This window comes from Lonchura striata, chromosome 14 (assembly GCF_046129695.1).
Source record: "Lonchura striata isolate bLonStr1 chromosome 14, bLonStr1.mat, whole genome shotgun sequence".
In the NCBI taxonomy this organism is placed as follows: Eukaryota; Metazoa; Chordata; class Aves; order Passeriformes; family Estrildidae; genus Lonchura; species Lonchura striata.
In genome coordinates this window covers 7,525,080-7,545,105 of record NC_134616.1, presented here as the reverse complement: position 1 = coordinate 7,545,105, position 20,026 = coordinate 7,525,080, and the positions used below count along the sequence as shown (strand labels likewise).

Below are 20,026 nucleotides of genomic sequence, written 5' to 3'. Positions count from 1 at the left end.
CATCTGAACAGCTACAATTTGAAGGAAGAGCATCCAAAAGTACAACACGGCAGCAGGGAGCTAGGCAGCCTCCTGAAGCTGCACGTCCCGCAGAGCACAGTGCTGGAAGGGATGCTCTGGTGCACACACGGGCATCCCCCCAAACCTGAGGGGGGTTTGTGGGGCCGAGGAGCTCACTGGAAGGCCCAGCCATCCCCACAAACATGCAGTGGGGAAGCAGACTTGCCTTCCCCTCCATCCCAGCAGCCATGGCCAGCCCCAGCAGGGAAGGAGCGTGCCTGTGGCTGGGAATGCTCCGGCCACGGGATGTTGGAACGTGTGGGTTGGGGTTTCCTACAGGCAGAGGTGTATTGAGGGACTCAGCTCCCTATCATCCAGACGATGTGTCTTCCCTGTACTATAGGGATAGGCAGGTTCAAGAGCAGAGTGTTTAAGCCATTCATGCCAGAGCTTCCAGACCTGCTCTTGGAAAGCCTTGCACCCCCCCACCAGGGCTCCTGCCTCTCTTCCTCTGGCTAAAGCAGGCACACACCTGGATGCTGCTAGTCTTGTATAACCTCGGCTAGAGGATGAAAGCTCAGCTTTCACCTGCCCTGCTGTGCCCAGCAGCTGCAGACAAGAGAGGAAGGTCCTCAAAGGCCTGCAGAGGCTTAATCAACACCCAGATGCTGAGCCTGAACAGAGTGGATCCCTGCAGTACTAATGAGCACGTACTCATTGCCTCCCTGCATCCCACGTGCACCTGCAGCGGTACCTCCCTATGATCTCCAGTACCTGCACACCTAACACTGTCCCACAGAGATGATTCTCTAGCCAGTCCATGGTCCAAACCCTGCTTCTCTCACTGTACAAGCAGCACCCTGCTCTGGCAGAGGGGCTGACCCCAGATGTGTTCCTCCTTAGCACCTTGTTAAACCAGTCTCCTAAAATATTCTCAGAAGGACAACTGAAAATCCAAACTTAAGTCCGCCTGTTGCTTGATACAAAATAAAATAAAAATAAGCCAACAGGATCCCCCCCACTTCTACTTCCTTGTGTCAGATGAATTAAATGGGTTGTAAAGACATTTAAGTGACAGATTATTGTCTCTGAAGTGGAACTAAATAGGGGTGGGAACACATCACCTTGGGTTCTCTTATTGTAAGTCACATGAAACACTGCACTGCACAGAAATTAAAAGGGATACAACCATTTAAGCCTCAAAGAAGACAGCAGATAGACAATCACACCACTCAGCCACCCAAGTTCTCACTGATGCATACTAACTTGCAGTCTCTTTCAGATTAGGAAAAGTTGAGAAGTTTGTGTAGAAAAACCTACCAACGCTTGCAGTGGGTGTCATGCACAGAACTGACCCTGCACACCATGCATTGAAGCGTGGAAAGATGAACAAAAGGGATATTTCATTAGTGAAGCTTCAGTGTTAGATATCACTTTAACTAAAAAGCAGGTATTCTCTTTGCTGCATTCAGTATTTTAAGCACATGCAACCAGATTCTGCATATTGGTACATCAATAACTTAAACTCAGTTTAAAGAGATCATAGCAAACCAAATTAATTCTTTAATTCTTTAATTCTTGGGTAGTCAAGAATAAACTCCTACCACCTTAGTATTAAATGATATGATTGATCCCAGAAATCAGGGTTGTTTGAGATTTTTTGGGTATTGGGTATGCTGATTTATTTCTGATTGTGTCAACAGAAAACAAATTGCTCTTAGAAGAATGAATGTCACACTCATGTTAAAATTGACTTTCCAAAAGCAATTTACTCCCACAACCAGAGACTACGATTCAAAGTCTCTAGTTTAAGCTGAAAGAGGCATTTATTTTTCTGGACTCAAAAAAATTGCAACGGTGATGCCATTTTCAAGAGACAGCCTGACTCCCCCCTGCCATGGCAACCCATGATGCTGATCTTTCAACAACTGAACAGGAGACACTAAGAAAAGCAACCACTCCCTTCCCCTCCCCACAGTGAGAGCTGCGACGTGCCACCTCTCTGCTTTACCTTCCTGAGCACAGCCAAGGCCAAACCCAGAGCTGGAGTCTGATGTGTAACATAAATTACACATCACAGATCTGTCCTCTGACTGGAAATTTGCTGCTCTGCCCAGCATTAATGTCTTCAGACAGAGCAGGTGCCAGTAAGCAGCCCTGTTATGCATCAGCCCTGTGTGTAATTTCATTGCCACGAGCCCGGTGCCCAGCACAGAGAGGGCTGGGCACAGCTGATTTATGTTGCTCCATCAGAAATGCCTGTCCTTATGTCAATTTGGGCAACTGCAACCTTGAGGAAGAGCAGTGTATAGCCAGCTGGGGACTTGGCATTCTCCAAGGTGTCCATGTTTCCTGAAGAAGTATTTCACTTGGCACCTACCAGAGCTGTGGTAAGGTCAGTTCAGCCCAGCCCAGCCCCTCCAACGCTTTGCAGAGCACAAGGTAAAAGGCTACTACCCCCTCTCTCCACATGAGAATCCACTTCCCTGGAAGAACATCTTGGTAGCTGCTGAGTTCTGAGTGTTTCCAAGGGCTCTCATAACAGAAAGGCCACACGAGCACAGGGTTTAGGACTCTGCTCCCCAAACCCACACTCCACCTTGCCCTCAGGACCAGATTGTCTCTAAAGCTTTTCCCCTGACCCCAAAGAACAACAGTGCCAAGGTGCAAAAATCCAAGTGTGTTCACCTCCAGGGGTCAGCCCAGAGAAACACTCTGTATTTTTGTAAGTATCATCTGACAAGTAAATACAGCATTAAACATTAAAAACACAGGGCATTAATTTTCCTATGATACTCTGAATGATAATAATGATACTAAAATATGAGCTATAAACTCTGGAATATTCCTAATTCAGCCACTTATAATACTTTCCACTCCAAGCAGGTTTTGTTTTCCATTTGGCTGCAGTTAATTGGCCAGCCAGAAGACAGTCACATCTGCCACATTAATATTTCCAGTCCTATAAGAACTACTGAACTGCATCTTTCAATTTAACTCTGAGACCTTAAAGGTACAATAAAAGCTGGGAGTTAAATTGCTTTTAAAAAGCTTAGGGAAACATACTAGTCAAAAGACAAGGAAGAGAGAAATATATGCCTTTAAAGAGGATTATATAATTTGTATTTACTAAAGACTAACCATTCCCTCTGTAAACATCCCAGCTGCTGCAATATGTAGGTCAGTGAGATACAAGCTCAGGGAGGTGCCTACAGCCTCAAGAGAGCAGGCATAGAGGTCTATAGACATTTTAACGTGAGTCCAAAAGAGCACTATGCAAGAATCAAAGAATTAATTTGGGATTAACCAGTTGAACCATAAGGAGGAAAAACAGAAAGAATGAATTCAAGAAACATGCAGACATTTGTCTTAGTTTGACTGCTTAAAAAAAAACCCAAACCACACAAAAAGGGCTAAGAAGGCTCTTTACATGTGAAAAGCTCTAAATTGTAACAAGTGGAGGGAAAAAAGTCAAACAACAAATGTTAATTTTTCATCCATTTTTAACATGAAACTACACACCAATATTCTTTTGCTAAAGACTCTTACAAAACTGCTCATTAGCTGAACACCAAGGTCATAAAATAAACAACCATGATGATAGGAAAGCAAGGACACACTTACCTGTAGGGATGAACGTAGGCTGTTGCAACTGCATGTTGGCTAGAGCCTGTTGGTAGTGGAAAACGCTTGGGTTAAAGACTGTGGTGGCACCATTGTTTTTTTCAAGTGCTGGCCTCTTTGGTAAAGGTTGAAGTGCACCAGGCGGCAGGGCCTGTGGATAAGGGAGTCATTAAAGACAAGTGGAGTAAATAAAGGGGCCCAGATGTAGGTCAAGCATGCAATAAATAATAGGGGGTCTTGGCTGCAAATCACCTGCAACTCTATCAACTTAGCGAGACAGGAAAGAGAAGAGCAGCTAAGTCACAGTACGTGTAGTAGGCGAAACAACAGCTTCACTAGGTAAGCAGTTAGTAAATGCACCAGGAGGAGGGGCAGAGTCCAGAAAGAGGAGGGATGCTAAGGAGCTTTCCAGCAGGACCGACTTGGGTACAGAGGGAGAAAAAAACCACTGGGAAAAGGAAGGGGAGAGGTGATCACCTGGACAGGATGCTACAAAGAGCAGTTGCAGGCAACAAGCATTAAAAACCCCAAAACAAACAGGAAAAATACAGTAGATGACTATTTAAAACCTAAGAAGATTAGCATAAGCAACAAATGCCATGGAAAAAAAAACGGATGCTTGTCTCTGGTTCAGCACCTGCCTACATGTATGTGTGCATGTGTGGAAGTGTGCACACTGTGCAGCCAACCCATGTGTCCAGATGGTAAAGCTGTAGCTGTTGTCAATTATACACATAACATTACATTCACAGTAAAATGCATTTCCACTTGTCAGTAGAGAGTCTGAGCAACATGGTCAAGACCAGGCCTGATTCTCCACTGGTTACACCAGAGGCACAGCCCACCACCAGCAGATTTGGACCAGATCCCACTTCATAGAAGGTGGCCTCCATCAGTCAAATACTGCTCACTCATTATTAACAGTGGAAAAAGCCATTGACAAATCCCTTCTTTTCATTCTATCACACCAACAGGCTTCTTCCAGCCCGTCAAACCTGTTTCATGATCAGACTTGGTAAAAAGCATTAACCCAACTCAGGAACTTTTCTCAGTGAGTTACTCATCATTCATCCAAGCATGTCTCAACAGCAAAGTAGTATGTCAGGTTCTTAAGAGACAGGAATGTTTCTAATGATTTACAGCTTTTCATTGTACCCAAGTAAGAAACCACATTTTTTTTCTCTACATTGTGATAGAAAAGGGTCCTTTTTAATTATGCCCCGCAGTCCTTTTGCACGTAACACTCCCATTGACGTCAATGAGATTTACGCACGTGGAAGTCATGCAGAATCAGGTCATTTCTGACTAGTTGTTAGTCTGTATCATGTAGCAAAGCAATGGCAGAAAAACAGGGTTATCACTACTACTTTTATTTTAATAGGTCACAAATGAATGGTAGGTAATAGAGAAGGTTTGGCTAATGAAGGGTTAAAACTACAAACACACAATATTCAGAAGGAAGGACACAAGTAAAGAGATTTTAAAGCTTTATGAAGATCAACACACAACAGAATGTAAGTGAAAGCTTGCAACAGTTTGTCACCATCCAGAAACAGGTTTCATTTCATTTGCTATAGGAGACTGCTCATCTGAGAAATGTTAAGCAACATACTTCCAGGCAAAACATTACTCCATCCTATCTCTACTCACATGGTTGCTTTTGGGCGGTTTTAATATTAAAAAAGAAAATTAGAAGAAATTGCCTTGCAAAATTGCCCTCAGACATGCACACATCCTTTGCCTATGCCAGTGGGCAACCACTCTCAGCATTAGGATTTAATCTTCCCAGATTTCTTCTGGCTGCTACCAAAAAACAGCACTCAAAGATGGGACAATATTCTCAGGCACAGACACCAAAATCTTTTACTTAAGATGCATATTTTAGAATGATGTATGAATTTCCATTTCTAGGTAAGCTTTCATTGGTATCTGTGTTAAATCTGCCTGTTATCTACAACTTGTCTATTTAATGATGGCTACGTGCACGTTCCTCCAGGCATGGGACAGATCTGCAGCTTACACAGTCTGGAGTAGTTTCATGTACATCACAGAGGTTTCACAGCTTTAGAACAACTGAAGAACTTGCTACTTAAATTCATGCTCCTTATGGTACCCAATTGCTAAATAATCCTTTTCAGGCACTTCCAAAATATGCCCCAGAAGAAGAATGTACTAATTATAGCAAAGCAACTGTGCCAGGCACATAATGGGCTTTTGACTCCCTGCTTCTTGACCAAAGGCTGTCACCACCCAAACCCCACAACAGCAGTGCCAAAAGCGGAACAGCTGAAGGCTTTGAGACTGTGCTGTCATGTCCCAGCACATCACAGGACAATTCCAAAGCACAGCCCTGCAGTCAGAGGGAGACATCAGAAGGCCCCAGGGATGTCAAGACACATCAGACTATCCCATCAACTCTCCAACATCACCCTCCCTCCTAACCTGCTGCAGCCCCTTGGGAGCAAGGGAAAGAAAAGAAGAATGGCAGCCTCACTGGTGCTCCCTCAACAGCAGTCAGGTGGAGAAACACAAATAAATGCAATATTTCCAGAGTGTTCTAAAGAAACAAGTACTCTGCAGCAGCTCCTGTGCCACCTGATGTCCAGCTCTCCCATGTAGGCTCTGTGGCCAGGGGAGCTGGAACCCATCTTGCTCTACTTCTGGTTTGACCCAGCCCTGTCACCCCTCCACCCCAGCAGCTGCAGGAGTGTTCACACAGAATATGCAAAGATGGGCTCCTCCTGTTGCCAACCGATCTTATTTTAGATACCAAGGTGTAGGAGGGCCCAAGGAGACAGAACCATCTGGCTCCAGCCCTTCCCTGGGCCATGTGCTGAGGTAAGAGCCTCAGGCCAGGAACACACTCACTGAAGGTCCATCTGTAATGCCTTGAAGAGGCATCTAAAATTGCACATGATGAAGCTGGGCCAATACAGCTTCTGCAAGGGAAGCTGGCAGGGACACGAGAGGAAACAAATGTGCCTCATTTGACACAGGCTACAATTTTGTATCACTCTGGACCTGCAAGAGTTGTAGCAGCTCGCAGGGATACATTTCTTTCTTGCACCATGTCCTGGCTCTGAAGGATTCCTACAAGCAGAATATACAAAAAGCAACAGAGATTCCTCACCACCAAATTCTGAAGCTAGTGTCTCCACACTACAGCGGAGGGATTAGACTAAACCCTCCTAAGTAAAGAACTTACTTGATGAGTTTACCTCATCCAGCTGCTTGTGCTTTCCCTCTAGACAAGCTCTGACCACCACAAACACAGCAGCAGCTCTTGGGCAGTAACTTTTTCTGACTTTATTTTTTCCCTGTGTGTTTGTGTGCACACATGGGTATGCAATCTTTGCAAAAGGATCAGGCCATCTGCACCAATGAAAGGGTTAATTCAGTTCAGATTCGATGTGATAGTCCTGCACTGATCCAAACGAACAGTTTGGACTAATTAAATGCCAGGCAGCCTCCTATTTTTGGGCTGGGAAAGCCACATTCCTGCTCGAATGAACATCTGAACAAAGAGGCTTGTGCCACTTCTCTGCATGGCATGGAAAGCAATTCTTCAGCAAGACTGAATGATAAAAAAACACTTCATGCTAAAGTCAGAATTTCCCATGTGCTGGTTAACAAACCTCTCGTTATTTTTTGCAAGACAAGAACTGGATTAAATCTTTGCAACAAACAATTTAATTGCACCTCCAAGTTCCCCTCAGATCTCTATCTCCTGGGATCAGCTCACACTTTCACCCTTCTGCACTCAGAGAGGGGCTGGGTCTGCTGCCAGGCATGACAAACACAGAATGATCTGAGAGAGGGCAGAGGTAGCACCCATCCCCTGGCAGGCAGCAAAATCAAAGTGAGCAGTTTCCTCTGAAGATCATACATGCTCTTGTCACTCATGAAGGGCTCAGAAGAGGTGACATATTCCAACAAGTGGCTGTAAAACTTTTGATGTGTCAGAGCAGGAAGACTCATGCAAGCAGCTTCTCTCGTAGGGCTTGTTCAGTAGGGGAGTAGTTATGGGCTCTCCCACTCTCTGCAGGCCAGGTCTCCTCAGAGGGGTGGCTCTTGGGGAGGGCAGTTGTGCAGGTCCTGCCTGCACTGGCTCTGGGGCTGTGTCTGTGACAGCCATGAGCACAGCGAGTGAGAGCTGTGATGTTTTTCACAGCATCATTCCACCACTGCTGGCAGGAGCTGGGCCTAGCAAGGTTTCCTACTGCAGCTGCCTAAAACTCTGATAAGGAAGCCTCTTGGCTGCTTAAAACCAAAAATAAGTCATTGGAGAGGAAGGGGAACAGATGAGCTTCTCCTCCCTAGCTCTGGGAATGAAAAGCAACATCAGCTTGATGGTTTCACAGCTCTCGTGTGTTCTCTCTTCCTTCTCCCTGCTATAGCTGGGCAACAGATGCTCTCTTTTAAAATGTATTGTATCCCTTATTATTTGGGAAAACAAGAAAGCATTTTCTTCTATGGAGGCAGGACTGACAGAACTGTGAGGATGGCCTTTGCCTCACTTGTCAACATCACAAAGCCAAGTAAAATATATTATTTGAGAGTCATAAAACAATCAAAGACAGCATATATGAAAACAGCTTGCAGGCAGAAGCTCGGGGAGCAGATCCCATGCTTGAGACTGAAGCGAAAGGCACCCAGAGTGAGGTCCCTTTGCTGACACTATCCCACTGGGGAATGGGGGATGAACCACAGACAGAGCCAGCTGAAGGGACGGCCATCTCCCCAGCTTACTCAACACATGAGCCAAGTCCCACACTGAACCTGCCCAGATCCTGTGCAGGATGCTGTTTAGCCCTCTTCCCCCTAAATCTCAGTTGTGCTCCTTACACAGAACACTCTTGTGCAGGGCAGTTACCAGCATGGCACTGCCAGGCAAGGCTGTGATGTTGGGAATACAAAGAAAAGTTACTGGATCTGTCCCACAACTACCCAGACTTCTGACATTTAGAGCACACTGCAGACCTAAAGAGCTAAATTCCTAAATTCTCCCTCAAACATTGCATCTTGTGACTCCAAAGCTGCCAGTGTTTGGAAAAAACACTTCAAAAGCCAGAGCTGCCTCCCCCTGAGATTATTCACTGTCTCCAAAACACATCTAGGCTTCAGAAGGCGAAGCTCAGACGTTAATGGGGCACAGGATCGGCATGTCTGAACGCACACTGAACATTTCTGGCTGGGATGGGCAGTCTCCCCGGGCACTAACACTACAGACCAAGAGCAGGAGGCTTTCATGCAGATTAAGATGGTTACGTGCAAAGCGAGAAGGTGAAAGGTCCAAGTACCAGGTCAAAGGTTGCCTCGAGCGGTCGCTTCAGTGATCTGACAGCTGGCTGAGTCTTAATTAGCAGGCAGCGAGCACATGATGGCAATGGGCCGGGGAGGGGGATCAAGCACAGTAACAAAAACAGCAAGCAGAGGTGTGTCAAGAGAGAGCAACAATTTGGGAAGGCGAAGAGAAAAAAAAAATTAAAAAGTGAATGCGTTATACAATATATTAAAAAGACGAGGCATGCACAACATGGGGTGGCTGGGTAATTACCTGGCCTAGTGGCAAGTCAGTTACTTTGCCTCGGTAAGTTTTAAAAGTAAAGAAATGTCATCACAGGACACGTGCTTTGGAGCTTTGTCACATCGGCTGGCACAGCAGGGCAGGAGCGCTCAGGGATCAGCACCTGCACAGGGACTGGCACTGGGCTCCAGCCCTCATGCTGCAGCTACACAACATGCAGAGGCCAGCAGAGCACTCGTGGAGAGGAAAGGACCACTGGAAAAGGAGGGAGCTTCAAGCACATGCTTAAGTGCTGTCCTGAACTGGGGACAGAGCCTTACCCAGTTCATCCAGTGCTGCACTGACTTCAGCCAAGCAGGAGTGACTAAAGCTGCTACTTGTGCACATCAAGTAACTGCAGGATTGGGTCCCTCAGAAATGCTCAATTTAGATTTGAAGTAATTCTAAATCTGTTTTAGAACATAGACCCACCCTGGCATCTGTTTTTCCCTCCAAGAAAATGGAGCATCTTTCTTCCCTTTGATAAAGTCTTATACCTCAACAGGTACAGTAAATGCATCAAACCTTGAAAAGTCAATGAATAATGTAGGCTGTTTTGGTAGCAGGGGTGATGCAACAAGCCATCAATAAATATTTTAAAGGTTCTCGTTAACAGCATACAAATAGGGTTAATTACATTTTTAAGAGAAGCCAGCTGGATTAATAAAACATGCATTGGCTTTGGTTAAGTAGCAGTGTCCTAGATAATTAGTGAAAAAGTAAAGATTCAATTGTGAAGAACACAAGAGTTTCATTTCAGAAGGTTATTTTTCAACAGACCTGGACTCTTATTTCAACAATAAAACAGTAAGAAAATGAATAAATAAACTCTGCAGGACAAATAAATACTGCAGTATAAATTAATTGTTCAAATTACATTGCAGGTAATATTGATCCTACAAGGAGAGGGCACTTCTTTACTTTCTAGAACTGCCCTGGCTCTGCATTAAATTTCATTATGAATTAAAAACAACCTTCTTCATTATCTTAAAAAAAAACCCAAAAAAGTATTTAGAAAAATTTTAGGGGCCTTAATTCTAAATCAAAGAGGAAGCAAGAGCCTTTTTAATAGTAATTAGAAAAATTTTAAGAAATCATCGAAGAGATGGAAGGAACCTCTAGAGATCAGCTAAAACTGCACCCTGCTCAAAGCAGGATCAACTACAGCAGCTTGCTTGAGACTCCATTCAGGTTCAGATACAGATTCTCAGTATCTACTGGGATGGAGAATCCTGTTGTAGTGTTAGAGCTTTCTTTGGTAAATAAGATTTTCCTTATGTTTAAATGGAATGTCTTGAATTTCAATTTGTGCCCATTGCTTCTAATCTTTTCATTGGGCACCATAGGGAAGAGTTTCCCTCCACCTTCTTTACCTCCCACATGAGGAATTTATGCACATGGCTAGGATCCCCTTGGCCTCTTCTTCCCTCCCCAGCTCTCTCATCTCTGGAATTAACAGGTCCCATTAAACCAAACTCAACAGAATGGCAAACATTTATATGAGCTAGGGGTCATCTGGTGAGTCTTCCTTGACTCACATTCAGAACTGTAGATATAAGTAGTCACAATTCAACTTAAAATGCAAGTGGGACCATCTCTACCAGGCCCAAAGCATCAAACAGGTCAGGAAGCCAGCCTTGTTTTGTGTCTTGTAATTTCACTAAGTCTTGGCAAAGGTATCAGACACAAGCTTGCTAAACTCAGGCAACTGATATAATCTACTTTTTGCAAAGAACAGGCCAGGTTCTCCCTGAAGAGGATATATTGTGTATTGAGGAAGCTGAACTGACCCCTATGACTCAGCCAGGGAAGGTGTTGGGTGATGCTACACTTGCATTCATGTCACACCACGATGTCATGTCAGCAAATCACAGGGCTGGGCACCTTGTCCCTACCTGGTGAGATGTACTGTGCCACTGAGGGCTTCATGCTGTGGTGAGCACAGAGACAGGATGAAGAGATGGGATGCATCTTGCACATGCTCTCAGCTCTCTAGTCAGCCATTTACAAAGCTCTCTACTTTTCCACAAATAACACTTGGAATCTCTTAGCAATGGAAATGCAGCTTGAGAAGAGCTCTACTTACCATTGCAGCTGCAGCTGTCTGGTTCACCTGGTGTTGAGCTGCCTTGATTTTGGCTTGCAGGTGTGCAGGGGGATGAAAGTACTTGCATTTCTCCCTAGAGCATCGACCTTTGATGTAATCCATGCAAACTGTAACAGTATTTTCATTTGTGTCTATCATTGCAATATCTATAGGGTGAGCATAACGGCAATCATTCTCACCACGTGTGCAATTTCCACGCTGAAACTCTCGACAAACCTTAAAAGAAAGTTACATTTTTGAGCAGAACATGAAGTTACTTTTCATTCAGTATTTTCAACACAGCATCAGTTCAGTTGGCCACATTAAACCATGTGTATATTCTAAATCCATGCTCATCTCGGGTAGCACATATATCAACAGACACAGGGGCAACTGGTTCTACTCACAACTGCTTCAGGGGATGAAAAAAACACATTAACAAAGCCAATTACCAAATTCAAGTGAAGTACAGAATTTGTGCAGAATGGAAAGTGACCCCAAAAAATCAATGTCATTTTGACAAAAATTTTGCAGTTCAGGATTTCTCCCCTGCCTATAAAGCTTAAATGTTAATAACTCTGCCATTTGTGTCTCACCTGAATTATGTATTTGTTATGGAGCACACTCTTGGGCAAGATATTTAATTTTAAATTATACAGGCTACTGCTATTTGCAACAACTACTTTTTCTTAAACATGAGGTGTCTCTTTCATATAAATAGTCTCCATGCCCTTCACAATAAAACCCTGACCCTGGCATTACCTGACAGCATATTCGGTTACACAGCAATGTGTTTGAAGGTGTTTCCAAAATTACTAGTTGTACTAGGATCTCGCAGATCCTCCTAAGTTATGACCACTGAAGCATCAGGGGCAGAGGAAAGGGTTTCACAAAAAATCTGCAAGGTTTCTTGTCTGAGGAACTGAGAGAAGTTGTAGAATAATATAGCAAGTGACACAGCTCACGTACCAACGTGCAATCAGACTGAGTGTGGGGAAAGGTGAGACATCAGCAAGGCAAGATAAAGTACAAAACAATGTGTTTTGAAATTACACACTTCTCTGCTATCTTCCCATGTTATAATTTACACCTGCAGGGGCCTCTGAATTCAGGTCCTCAGCCCTTATCTCCTGCAGAGTCTCTGCTTAGGGTTTGAAAGACATTTACAACTCCTCCACCATTAAATCCCAGCACGTCCAGCCAACTGAGGCGGGAGAGACCTCTTTCCAACACCACACACTCTCCACTCCCATCAGTGTAATGCTTAAAGCTTTCAGTAAAAGCTCAATATGCTCATCTCTGGAAAATGGAAACGTTTGTTATCTCCAAAACATCTCCCACCCAACGAAGTTTAAGAGCAGACCATCTACTTGGTTTTTTGGGGTTTTTTTAAGCATAGCAGATCATATACAAAAAATCAATCCTAACCCTGCTCTAATACCTACTAATACCAGACAAGTGAGTTTTCCCAAATTTCCAAAGATTTGGGAAAAGGCCCCACAAAAGCATCTAGTCTGGCAGAGAGCAGCAGCCCTGTGCTACGAAAGCTGCAAGTTCAACTCTGTACTGTGCTGCATCAGGTCATTTTAGCAGAGAGCAACAGCTGGGACCACATGTCGTGTTCATCCCTGTCAGCAGTATTGTATCAGAAGTCCAAATACCTCCAGTTTATCCGTACGCATCAGTTTCTGCCCAGCAGAGCCTCCCGGTACTGTAACAGTAGGATTTCCAGAAACCAGGACAGGAGTATTTGGTAAAAGCTCTGCAGGAACTAAGCCCATCCCAGGAGAAACATGACTCAGGTAGGGACTAAAAGCCATTGTGGGGCTTGTTGCAAGCGATGGAGTCACAGGAAATGTTGTCTGTGTAGAGAAAGAAGAAAAACAAAGTATTAGTTAAAAAGCTCTGTCTTCAAGCTCTGCATCAAGCCTTGCATCACACTTCAATCCTTTTAGACAATTTGATTAGCCACATCAAAATGCTGTGCTCTCCAATCTATTCATTTATTGCCATTTATTTGCAATCCATTTGCTTCTCCTGACTCACAGATTTGTGACTCATCCTGAATACAAGATATCTTTATTTGTCAGATCAAAGCATATTGATGATCTTTATAGTTTAATGACACAATTAAGAATTTCATGCCAGCAATTAGGGCAGGCCCCAAATTAAACAGACTTCTCATTCCTAAATATATGTCTCAGCTTCTTTATGCCTACACTGCAATGCTGTAGAGAGACTCCAAGGTAAACTGCAGCTTCAGGACCTGGAAGCAGGTAACCCTATTAGCTGCACTGCTGCATCCACCATGAGCCTGCCCTGAGCTCCATGTTAGCATGGCCAGTGGGCCTCAGGTTAGACCAAAAGCACCATTCAGTCAGGTGAGCTACCTCAGCTGCAGTATGCTTGGTTGGTCAGGTATCCTGCACATCAAGGGCTGGTTTCAGAGTGTCAAAGTCCAGGCAAAAGCCATTTTGCAGAAGGATCTAAGCCTGTGCTCTATATGAACGGCAGCAAGAGGACACCAAACTCATTAATGTCACAACATGCCAGATCTCATGGCTTTGGCAAAAGCAAGTGACTCTTGGGCTTGGAATAGCAAGGAGAGAGTGTACCAGATGAGATGGCTCAAGTGGACTAGTGGAAGGTCCAAGACCCCACCTGTGCTACAAGGAGCCACGTTCTCTTTGGGACAGAGCAACAGGCCATAAAGATCTTGACCACTTCAAGTCTCTACATTGTGTTAGGCTGGTCCTCTGAGTGCAGCAGAGCTTCAGTGCTAGGGGCCAGAAACACTTCCCTGACTGAGCTGATCCAGCAGCCCTCATCTGGAAAAGGAGCTGCTCTGCTGGCAGGTAGGTGAGCACAAGGCTCCTAAGCCCATGCTCAGTTTAAAGTCTGGGACTAGCCCCTGTAGCCAGGGAGTTTGTGAGGTTTTAAAGCTGTTCAGCTGTTGGGAGACTTTGGCCATTAAAGCCAGAGATCCCCCAATCCATAGCCCTTTATTAAATAATTTTCTTCTCTCTTTCAATTATCTGTAGATCCCAGACATTTTATACCTTTGTTGCTAAAAAACCTCTTTAGGATTTTCAAAGCTGTGACTCCCTGAACACTTTAGTGAGAAAGAAGCATCCATTAGACTGTTTTCTTTTATGCAAGTACCAGTAATTACAATGGTATCTGCTGAACTTCCATCACCATTTGCACCATAAATGCTATTTTAAAGAGCTTCTCCCACCTGGCCAGTCTGCACAGGTTACAGTGGGGCCTGACCTGTTATCAGCATGTGTTTCATGTACCCGTAGTAGCCCAAACCTTGCAGTACGTGTGGCTTGCACAAATGTGTGGGCAAAACTACTTTATGTTTTTCAGCACCTAATACAACAGAAATATCCTGACTGAGTAGATGTGGCACAAACACTGCTCTCCAAAATGCCAGGAGATCCTTTAAAGCAAGCTTCTCCTGCTTGGCTGGGCTCAAATACAGCCAAGGCCCTCCCTGGTTTCTGAGACAAAGGGAAGATGTTCCTCCAATTACAGAAGGAAGGATTTGCGCTGACTGAGAATGCTGGGGCCTTGCAACACCTCACACTGAGTGAATTCACCTGAAACATTCACTAAGAGATGATATACCAACCTCTTCACCACAGCTACTACAAAGGTAGCAGGACCTGCTCCCTGAAACACAATCCCCATCTCCCTCAGAAGCAGTCCCTCTTCTCACTGGGAGCAATCAGCAAGGGCTAAAGGATCCAAACCCAAGCTGAAGCAAGTGCAGAAAAGATGTGCATGAGGAACAACTGAGTAGTATGATCCACCTGTGATCCTGGAGACCTGCAGAGTGATGCTCATAGGAGCAGGAGGAGTTTTTATTGCTGCTGCCGTTTGTTCACCCCTTTTCATGCCCCGACATCTGCTGCTGCCTTCCCAAGGTTTCACAAGGCTCCTTCTGCCTGCCTGCACCATGTGCCTGCTTCCCCGATGGGAAGTGCCAGTTGTGCTCCACACCCTGCCCGCAGGCTGGGGCTGCCGCTCCTCGCAGCCAAGCGGGTGCACAGCCAGGGAACAAACAGACCTCACTCAACATATTAAACCTACAAGAGCTGGGTTTTAAGGCTGGAGTGTGCGAAGCACTCTGAGAACTGCGCCTTTGTGAGCTGGCACCAGGGAACTCTGTATTTATTGTGGCTGATGAGGGGAAAAGATGGGCTGTGCTCACTGCCAGACCCGGCTGCCTGTCTTGGATTGGGAAATCCAGTCTGGCTCATGCATCAGTACCAGTAATAGGGATGCTGCCAGCCAATTCTTTCCTCTACGTCTGTGCAGGTCCCCCATGTCCTCAGGGAATGTGAGAAAATTTCTTCCTTCAGCCAGAACCCAAATGTAATTTTTACTCCAAACAGCGCTGCCCTCCTCAACGTGCCTCCTGTCCACCTCTTGTGACAGCTTTTGGCTGGGATACAGTTAATTTTCTCCATAGCAGCTGGTACAGGGTTGTGGTTTTGATTTGTACTGGAAACAGTGTAGACAATTCAGGGATGCTTTCCTTGTTTCTGAGAAGTGCTTGCACAGGGTCAAGGGCTTTTCTGCCTCTCACCCCACCCAACCAGCAAGTTGACTATGGGGGGCAGCACAAGGAGTCGGGAGGGGACAGAGGACAGCTGACCCCAACTGACCCAAGGTATATCCCAGACTGAATGGCATCATGTTCCTGATATAAAGCTGTGGGAGGCAGAGGAAGGGAGGGACAGGAGATCTGACAGAGCAATGTTATGGCTGTACACTAAAAAACCATACTCCCAACTTAATTGCTGGTGTGCTTTAGGACAAAACAGAGGGATTGAAAGTATCAGCACTTACTCCTGCTGCCCTCCGTTAAAGTTCTTGCTAATTCAGGAAACACAGAGACAGGTTTCCTTGCAAATTAACTTTTATAAATCATAGGACAAAGACACTACCAGTAACTCCTGTACAGAGAGAAGCTGGTTACAGTGCAGCAGCAAAGGGTTGAGGCTGGTAGTAGCTCACAAGACTGGTTTACTGAGTATTTAAATGCTTATAAGAATTGTAATAATTTAAAAAAGCTGAAATGGCTGTTGTGAGAACACATCTCAGGGGGAGGGCTGCCAAGGACTCTGACAGCTCTGAGCTCCTCACAGACCTCAAGCATGGAAGCTGTTGGGTTGAAGGTGTGGGCAGAGAGAAGGAACCATCCCAGGGAGGGACATTTGTCATCACTGGTGACAACAGAACCTGGAACAGCTGATTTTGTTAACAATTCAGAAGTTGCATTCAATTTGGCTAGAGAAGAAACACAGAGTGGGTGTGAAGAGGAAGGCAGAGAAGCGGTTGGTGTTTTGTCAAACACAAGCACTGTTTCAGCCAGAAGTGTTGATTCTGAGTTACCTCAGACCCTAAAAAAGGGAAAGCCTGAAAATGAGAGGCCCACTGTAAATACAGAGGTGTTGATAGCCTGAAGGAGGAGAGACAGGTCGCTGCTAAGAAGCTATGTATGGAAAGCACACAAACAATGGCAGCTTACAGTCTGGAGATAGAAACTAAAGATGAAGATCTCATACTGACAAGATTGTCAAGTACATTTTTAATATCAAGGTTTCCACTGTCAGAAAACCCAAAAATCTGCTTTCCCCTCAGTGTAATTGCATGGGGCTGGCTGGCTGCAAATACACCCTCCAACATGAAGGCTGAGCATGCTGGGGTGAATCCAATGGGCCAAAGCATCCAGCTACCTACCAGCACAGATGCTCATTTCCCCAACCAGACTGCAGAGACACCCTCCTAGCTCAAAAGATCTTTCATTTGTGGGTTGCTGTAGTGTAAAAGACAGGTGTTAACACCCCACAGCACTGTCTCTTGGCAGATACCAGCTCCTGGGTGGGCCAGGATACCTGCTTATTCATTCCTAGCATGCCTTTGACTAGAAGCTGAGATATAAATCAGGCTTTTGCTGTGTGGAAAAAATACCTGTGTAAAGCACCTCTTGAAATTGGCTCCAGCACTTGCTCCAAGCATCACTGGCCAAGCAAGTTGCTCATCCTCTGCTTTAACCCCTCCATCAGCACCAAGGAGTGGCAGCAGGATCCTGCTGCCCCAGAAGGGGACAAAGGGCTGGGTTAAAGTCTGGGCTTCAGGGACATGGGTGACTCAGAACTATCAAGATAGTCCTGATGAAGAGCTTGGAAACAAGACAGGAAACAGCTTCCCTAGGCAGTACAGAGGCAGCTGCAGAGGAGGAGTGGTGGCAGGTGTGTCACCACTGCTGTGCTCTGTCAAAGGCTTGTTCAGGCACTAACAGGAAGCACTGGGCAAAACAGTGCCCTGCTCCACCACATCACTTGGAGCCTGGGCTAAAGCACCTCCATGGTCAGTTCCAAAAGTCTGCCCCACACTGCTGCAAAGGGACAAAGCAGGATGGAGATGGTGGGGACTAGGCCCAAGGTGCAGCACTTTTTGGGTGGTCTTGCACTGGCAAACTCAGGACACAAAGTGACCATATCTGAGACACCAGACATAACATTGACCAAAGCAGCTCTTCCTATCAAAGCCAGAGCCCAGCTCATAGACAGACACCATTTCAGGAAGCCTGGTGAAAAGCTGCTCTGTCAAGTGCTGGTTTGGTTTGGATTTGGTGGGGGTTTTTTGGTGTTTTTTTGTTGTTGTTTTTGTTTTCTTTTTTTTTTTTTTTCCCTTTTTCTAACTCAGTAGCTTTTCTGGTGAAACTGCACTTCAAAATATCTAAGCATTCAGCCACTGTTTGGAGCTATTAAGTAAGCTGTTTCAAATCTCTTCTCTGGCAAGCATCCCAATTAAGCAGGCATCCCGTTGATCAGCTTTCTGATCACATGGGATTTGTTCTGCTGCTGCATCAGATACAATACTTTTTGCTTTGACGAATTTCATGTGTACCAGAAGGAGGCCCCACCCTTCTCATTTAGAGAGAAAAAAATTCTCAAAGCCAGCTTCCACTGACAGCATCTTCCGGAAATCAAAGGCAGTTGAAAGAGCAATCTCTTGTTTGTCCTGAAATTGGTGTGGAGCAAGTTGGGCAGCAGGAATCAGACCAAGAGCTTGTTTAGTCTGAGTAAAGTGTGGGAAAGCACGAAGGGAGCAGTCACTGCAGAACAAATTTTTATTTTTCTTCTTTGCACATGTCTCCCTCATGGCACAATTTAAAAACTAGGGGTTTTTCTCATCAGATAAGGTTACTTCTGAAATGAGAGCACTAACTAGACAAACCAACATATTCAGTCTCAGAGGCAATTTAAAAGGCAGGAGTAAAATTTAGGAGCATAACGGACCTGCAAGATTGCAAAGTGGGAAGATGGGAACTTTCCAAAAAGGAAATCCCAAAGATGCTTTGAATAGCCAGCCAAAGAACATCCACCATGAATTCCCCACAGAGGAAAACTCCAAATAGGAAGGGTTTGCTTTTGGTACAGGGCTTGGAAACCAATGTCACTATTTTGTGAGAATTCAGGATCCTTCTGATGTGGACATACTTTCAAGCTCCACAAAAAGAGGTGTAAGACTACAGCAGCTAAGAGCCTAAGGTACAGCACAACTAAAGACTTTCCTGTAGCCAATTTTCTCTTCTGTCTCAACTTTCCATCTTCAAAATGGGAAGAATAAACAGCATTTTCTTATAGGGCAGGATAAAGCTACTAGCAGACACGCAAGATGATCAGCATGATGGCAAATATGGAAAGCCTCTCAAACCACAGGAGGAATATGCCAGACTGAGGAAACAGCTGAGTCTGGTGGCAGACCACCATGATGAAGGGACACTGACCAGCTTCCTCTGCTGAAACAGGGAAATCTCCATCACAAGCTCTTACACCAAACATCACAACAGCCTCCAATGAGGAGGAATCCTTTACTGTTCTCTGGTGAGAATAAACCATAAACACCTGAGCTTTTCAGCTGGGGTAACAGATGCTGTGTCCCACATGGGCAGAGAGGCCAGGCACTGTAGGTGGGACACCAGGAGGCCAAGTTCAGGCTGGTTCACAGACTTGACTCCTTCAGGCTAGAAGAGCTTGTCCGAAGAATCTGGCCAGCCCTCCCGTGTGGCATAGCACAAGGAGCCTCACCCAGATACAGCACACGAAGTGCACATTGCCCCAGGAAAGATACTCAGTCCCAACTTTAAACTGAGAACTCCTAATTAACTCTCAGTGCAGCTTATTCACATCAGCATTGAAGAGCTGTTTCAAGACCTCTGACAGTTCTTAAAATATACATTGTGACAGACTAAAACTCAGCTGACAAGTGTCATCCCCTCCCAGATACACCAACCAGTAGACACAAGCTATCCTCTCCCTGGCGTAACAGGGTTCTCCAGCCTGAAACCTGTTTTAAATGACAAGCAAAAGCAGGGACAGGCAGTGAAGGCTTCTCTGAACTACCTGCTCTGCAAACATCTATCTGACACAGGCTTCCCTTCCTACCTGAAAAGAAGCAAATTCTTCCTGTTCTTACTCTAAATCAGCATTACTGTGAGAAACAAGTGACAGGGCTGTGACATTAGTACAACTCTCTGCTGGGACAACTGCAGTGAAATGGTTTTACTCCCAGACATTAAATAGGACTGAAGTCTAGGTAGGATTAATTTTCCCCAGTTTTAGTCCAACAGTGCCACACAGCTAATCCAAGGGAGCCAGCATCATCTCAGTGCAAAACAACTATCCACAGCAGGATCCACTGGAATTGAGCCACTCAGAACTTCCGGC

General features: G+C 45.1%; 2 protein-coding genes across 8 annotated transcripts in view; both read right to left on the bottom strand.

The window, feature by feature from the left end:
* The window catches only part of PLS3 (plastin 3), a 763,062-nt gene that overhangs the window by 200,121 nt on the left and 542,915 nt on the right, over window positions 1-20,026 (bottom strand). The window lies entirely within an intron of this gene.
* Window positions 1-20,026, bottom strand: part of MBNL3 (muscleblind like splicing regulator 3) — an 86,767-nt gene that overhangs the window by 7,441 nt on the left and 59,300 nt on the right. For 5 of the 7 annotated variants that reach the window (XR_002467117.3, XM_021548437.3, XM_077786507.1 and 2 more), the window contains 4 exons: window positions 12,938-13,138; window positions 11,277-11,513; window positions 3,625-3,775; window positions 1,321-1,356 (listed from right to left, as the gene is read on the bottom strand). Coding sequence is in view for 5 of the 7 variants with exons in the window: in XM_021548437.3 (XP_021404112.1) it covers window positions 1,321-1,356; window positions 3,625-3,775; window positions 11,277-11,513; window positions 12,938-13,138 (625 nt within the window). In the remaining 2 variants the exon portion in view is untranslated. The remainder of the gene's footprint in view (window positions 1-1,320; window positions 1,357-3,624; window positions 3,776-11,276; window positions 11,514-12,937; window positions 13,139-20,026) is intronic. The other 2 variants (XR_004148308.2, XM_021548438.3) reach the window with 1 other exon arrangement.